This window comes from Labeo rohita, chromosome 11, assembly GCF_022985175.1.
Source record: "Labeo rohita strain BAU-BD-2019 chromosome 11, IGBB_LRoh.1.0, whole genome shotgun sequence".
Taxonomy (NCBI): Eukaryota; Metazoa; Chordata; class Actinopteri; order Cypriniformes; family Cyprinidae; genus Labeo; species Labeo rohita.
The window spans coordinates 8499492-8505491 of NC_066879.1; the positions used below are offsets into that span (position 1 = coordinate 8499492).

General features: G+C 31.2%; 1 protein-coding gene across 5 annotated transcripts in view; it reads left to right on the top strand.

Annotated features, from left to right (window-relative positions):
- The window catches only part of elovl1b (ELOVL fatty acid elongase 1b), a 36022-nt gene that overhangs the window by 25498 nt on the left and 4524 nt on the right, over positions 1 to 6000 (top strand). For 3 of the 5 annotated variants that reach the window (XM_051122313.1, XM_051122311.1, XM_051122310.1), the window contains 2 exons: positions 4173 to 4275; positions 5881 to 6000. The exon at positions 5881 to 6000 is cut by the window's right edge and continues 71 nt beyond it. In XM_051122313.1, coding sequence (XP_050978270.1) covers positions 4215 to 4275; positions 5881 to 6000 — 181 coding nt within the window. In that variant the 5' untranslated portion in view covers positions 4173 to 4214. Of the gene's footprint in view, positions 1 to 1933; positions 2083 to 4172; positions 4276 to 5880 lie in introns of those variants that run through there. The other 2 variants (XM_051122312.1, XM_051122314.1) reach the window with 2 other exon arrangements.

Consider the following 6000-nt stretch of genomic DNA (forward strand, 5'->3'; position numbering starts at 1 on the left):
GTTGGAGTATTTAGTTGCTGAGGTATGTGTTCCATGAACCACGCCAAAACCTCACAATACATCCACACAGCCATTGATAATCCTGAGACGTCTTGCAGATGCCTCTCATATCTGGCAGTTAGATTTCCCCCACACTGGTAACTGTGATAAGACACTGCTTTCATTCAGGGTTTTTTTTTTTTCACTATATTGCGAGGTCTGAACGTACAAGCAGTGTTTACCATATCTTGTTTTAACTTAATTCTTCATTATTTTATTGTTTACGTGCTCCTTACAGTCTTCACATTAAATTTGTAAATATTAGCCTTGCTTTAACCGTTCTCTATAGATCCCGCCTTCTCGCACGCCACGATTGGTCGATTGTGCACAATGCCTGCACGCTATTGGTCAAAATGCTTTTCAGTCATACACCTTTAACAAACACGAAATAACTAAAAAAACAACCTGAAAATCCTGGCAAAACCTAATGGAAATATTAGTTGTAAAGCTACTCTCATCCAATAACAGTTACTTCTAATATGAAATAAGGCTCAGCATTCAAATTCAGTCGATTTTATTACGGAATTCAACGAACAAATACCGTTTTTGGCGCTCTTCAGTGTGACGTGACGGATCGCTGCAGCGCCTCAGGTAACGTTAACGTTAAGCGGTATGTGAATCGGTCGTCCCTTCCTATTTGCCGCTAAGGTTAGTTACAGCTTGAAGTAAACGTGAATGAACACGAGAAGGTATGTTGAAAGGAACCGAACAACTTACTCAAATGTATAATATTTCATGTAATCGCTCAAACTGTGTTTGAACCGCGGGAAGACGTCAGTAAAACAAACGGCTCATTATATTTACCTCAGAAAAGCTATTCAGTGACAAAATCGATAGTTAGGTAGAAAAATGAGCTCTTTTGCTAAATGTATGCACAGTGTTGCATATTTATATATTTTACTTAACCTGTTTTTAAGTATTTAATGTATTTTTGAAAAAAAAAAAAACTCATGAAAACAAGTTGTAAGCTGTTTAAATGTTTATATTTCGACGAGTGGAGTGGAAACATAATTATATAATGTTAATCAAAGGTTATTATAGTGCTTTTTTATTATATAATACGTTTTTGCTATAAAATGCCTTATGTGCATTTCAAATGTGTTTACAAATCACTTTATTGTATTGTATTGTAGCATTAGAGGGTTTTTTTCCCTTAAAAACATGACGTACTGTAACTCTTTGCCTATATATCTGAATCGATATTGAATCAAAGTTGTGAATGGAAATCACCCAACTCTTGTTGCTTCGCGTGTTTCGTACGAGGATGACGTTAACACTCACTGTACAAAAACCAGTATTGTGTTCCTCCAGGTTACATCTGATCTTTAACTGATCTTCCTCAGAACAAGATTGCAGAAGTTCATTTGATGGACTGAATGTTCAGCATCTATCACACCTGGCTGGATGAAAGCTTGTTCTGGTGATAAACGCACATTCTGAGATAAGAAACGCTCTGAAACTGCAGATTACATTACACGTTTTTTGTGTAAACTTTAATGCAAAGTCTGAAAGGAAGGAATATTACCATAAAGATCAGTCGGTTCTCATGCGTTTGTTGTGTACATTCAATCTGCGTTTTTTTTTCACACTATTCTTATCTCAGGTCTTCTAACATCCCCTCGCAGGTCAATATGATGCAGTTGTTTGAATTCTTAGATTTAACTCACAAAGCTAAGGAATGTTATCTTTTTACAACTGACTCCTCAAAGCGATAGTGACCAGAAAGCGGTTTAACCTGAAGGTCACGGTACGATTTCTGTGAACGTCTCCGTGAATGACGAAACATGGTCCATGATTCCTATCAGCATCTGTAGAAACCTATACAGTGGCTTTTCCACTATCTTTACCATCTCAAATGACATCTGTGTGCCCCAATCCAGGGATCTACACAGAGAATATGTGAGAGAACCTGTCTGGGTATGTCAGTGTTCACTCTGAAGCGTTGAGGACATGTGCTATTTAAGAGAAGTTTCCACCGTTGCTTTAGAGCAGATGCTGGGCGGCAGGGAGGCAGAGCAGTTTGTTCATGTGAGTCCTTGGAAGGTAAAGCATTTATTGTCCTTTTATTTGTTGTTCCCTCTCGTTGTTAGATGGAATCGTACGTTTACATTAAACTCGTTTTTACCAGTAAGAGACAGTCATTCTGTGTATGTATGTTATCAGTAAGACATTGGCGTCAGTGGCTCATATATTTCCGAGCTGATATGGGCACATCATGGTATCTGTAGATTGTAAATGAGTAATTTACTGCTAATCTTATCTAAATGTACTGGTATAAAATGATATTGTCATATACGTAACTACTGAATGGGTCTGTGTACTTAATTTGACCCTAAAGAAAACCTTAGGCCTTAGCTTTGAGTGTTTATCTTTCTTTTTTCTTTTTTCTTTTTTAGTAGTTTTTTTAAAATATTATGTAAACTCCAAAGATTTTTTTAAATTAATATATCATTAATAATATATTTTTTAAGTTAATGTAAAATCTGTCATATTTTATGTATATTTGTAGTGTTATTTTGTGTGCTCATTATATATATTATTTACACGCTTAATCTTATTCTTCTGTATAAATATATTATTGAAATGTGATAATTTTGTTATAATTGTTCATACATAAAACAAAAACATTAAAATAAAATGTAACACACACACACACACACACACACATATATATATATATATATATATATATATAATGTATATGTGTGTTACATTTTATTTTAATTTACATGCATATATAATAGAAATTATCTGCCTAAATATAAAAATTAAATTGTATTTAAATTATATATTTATAAAAACAGATTTTATATTAAATTGATTCTATTAAATTTTATATACATATATAAATAAAAGTATATTTAGACAGAATAATATAATAATAATAATAATAATAATTTTGTTGCATGTGAACTAAATAATAAATTTAATAAAGTATATTTTTATGAAAATTTTATTGTTTTAGTTTTCATGCAACAATTATATATTAACATTATTCTTTCTGTGTATATATAATGATTTCAATAATGATATCAATTTTATATAAACAACAATTTTTATATATAATTTATATACAATTATTATACTTTTTTTGGTATTGTTTACATTAATTTGTATAGTTTACATAAATTAAGTTAATTTGTATTTTTTTATTTATTTATTTATTTTTTCAATTGTTAGTATATTCCCCCCTTGGGGGAATATATTCCTATATTCCTATAAAATTAGTTTAGAATTGTTTGTGTCTATTTAATTAGGACAGGGCCAAGGTGAATTTTACTAACTTTTCACTGCATTTGTTAATCTTTAACATTTAGTTAGTGAATAAACTGTGAATGTAGGGATTTTGCTGTAGCGGTTTCTGTAGCTATTGTACATTCCATTCCTCACAGCTTACTTTAGGAAGTTCTTTGTTTTATTGAAAAGAAAGACTTCAAACTGCAGTGTGCGACACACCTGAACCCCTCCTGTGTTTACCCAGAGTTCAGTCGGGACACAGATCTGTGATAAGAGCAGACTGCACTTCCTCCATCTGTGTAGTCAGCTGTATAAATTCATAAGTGTGTTTATAGCGTCAAAGCTCAAGCGTTGATATATTTGGTGGAGGTGACCGAGCGTTCAGTGAAGGTTAATGTGAGGGAAGCATTACCTCACTGGTGCCGTTCCACTCCCTAATGTGGCCACACCTCCAACATCAGACCATATCAGCCTAGAGAGAAAAAAAACACATTGAGGAGGGGGAAAAGTAGATGGAAAATGAAAAAGAAAATTGGTATTTGGAATAAACAGAAGACTCTCTTACTCAAGACATAGTAGTCGTAGAGTAAGTGGGTTCATTGTTGGCTAGAGGATATTAAATGAACACGAGATGAACATCACATGTTTCCAGCGAGAGGTTCAAGGTCTTTCATTTTCACTGGCGTAGCTGTTGAGGTCAGCTGATACAGTGAATTCATTCCATCTCTCACGAACACTAACTGCATTTTTTTTCTTCAACTCAATTAGTCAGCTGCTGGTAGGAAACACAGCATGGGGATCAAGTACAGATCAAGGAATTGCTCTATCTGCATCATCTTTGGCTTCACGTAACATTACATTCTGAACTGACAACATCTCTGTTTGTGCCCTCACAGGTGCTTTTTGTGTAGTCAAACGTGAAACTGACGTCAGTGAAAATGCTGGAGACGGTGAAAGACAGAGTACTGGAGGTCTATGACAGCCTCTTAGCAGGAAGAGGTAAAAATGCATGCTACATAAAATGAGCCTCAATTAAATAATAATATAATATTAATGACCTTGTATTAGCCAGCACAGCCTGTAGCAAAAATTCAATGTTTTAAATTCAAAATGGGCCATTTTAGATGCCAAAAAGCTATGATTTTATTAATTGAAAGCAGAGAAATGAAGACGGATATGAATAAAATGGTTAGAATTGTTATTAAATTCTTTATTTGACAGTACAATAGTATTAAAGCAATACTTGTTTTTTTTTTTAAATATTTAAATATTATATAATTAAAATGAATATTATATAATTATTATATAAGTGTTATTTAAAAATCTATTTATTATTATTATTGTTATTACACAAATGCCAATATGGTCTGTGACAACTGAAGTAAAAATAAAATAATAACTGCAATTAAAATGATGATGATGATGATGATGATGAATAATAATAATAATAATAATAATAATAATAATAATAATAATAATAATTCATAATAAATATAAAATAGTATTTATTTAATAATAACTAAAAGAACAACAGAGTCCAGATTGAATTTTCCCATTTCCTTGTATTTAATAATAATAATAATAATAATAATAATAATAATAATAATTATTATTATTATTATACAATTGCCAGTGTGGCCTGTGACAACTGAAGTAAAAATAAATAAATACAAATAAAATAATAAGATTATTTAATAATAAATTAAAAATAAACCTATGTAGAGTCTACCCCAATTTCCTTATATTATTTAATAACAGTAGTACATTATAATATATTTATTATTATTATTATTATTATTATTATTATTATTATAAGTGCCTGTGGCAACTGAAGTAAAAAAAAATAAATAAATACATACAAATAAAATAATAATAATATTTATTAATAATAAATATAACATAATAATGTTTATTTAATAATAAAAAAGTACATAGTCTAGGGTTAGTTTTTCTCTATTATTATTATTATTATTATTATTATTATTGTTGTTGTTGATGTAAGTGCCAATGTAGCCTGTGACAACTGAAGTAAAAATAAATAAATACAAATAAAATAATAATAATATTTCTTAATATAATTTAAAAAAAAAACATAGTCTAGGGCTGGTTTTTCCCTATTTATATGCTAAAATCAAATGTAATTTTGCATTTTAAAGTTGTATTTCCCCCCCAGCCGATGAGTTTTTCAGTGCCCGGTAAACGCATAATATAATGTTAGCTGAAAACTAGCAAACTATAAAGATGTCTTCATGTTCAGCAAGATTGTGTTAAACTGTTTTTATGATATTAGCTGTCATGAAAGTGAAAACTGCCTGTAGTAGAAGCAACAAAGTTAACAAACACTTACTAGTTGTGGTTTGGCACATTTTTACAACACAGTGCATCTTGTTGCTGTAACTAGAGGTGTTAGTATTTTTACTGATGCAAGAAAGCAAAATTGCTGCTGGTAAATACTTGAAATACTCGAATACTTCCTATCCAGTTTTAACAGTCTGTTTTTGTGGAAATTTGTCAATTATAACATATAAAATGTATTAAATTTTTGGTAAAATCTCTATATTAGCTGTTTCTATGTGTAAAAGAGTTTGTTTTTTCTCTCTCTAGACCCTCGGTTGAAGGATTACCTCCTAATGGACAGTCCAGTCAATATGTCTGCTATTCTACTTGCTTATCTTTTCTTCGTACTGTACGCCGGCCCTAGGTTTATGGCCAACCGCAAACCCT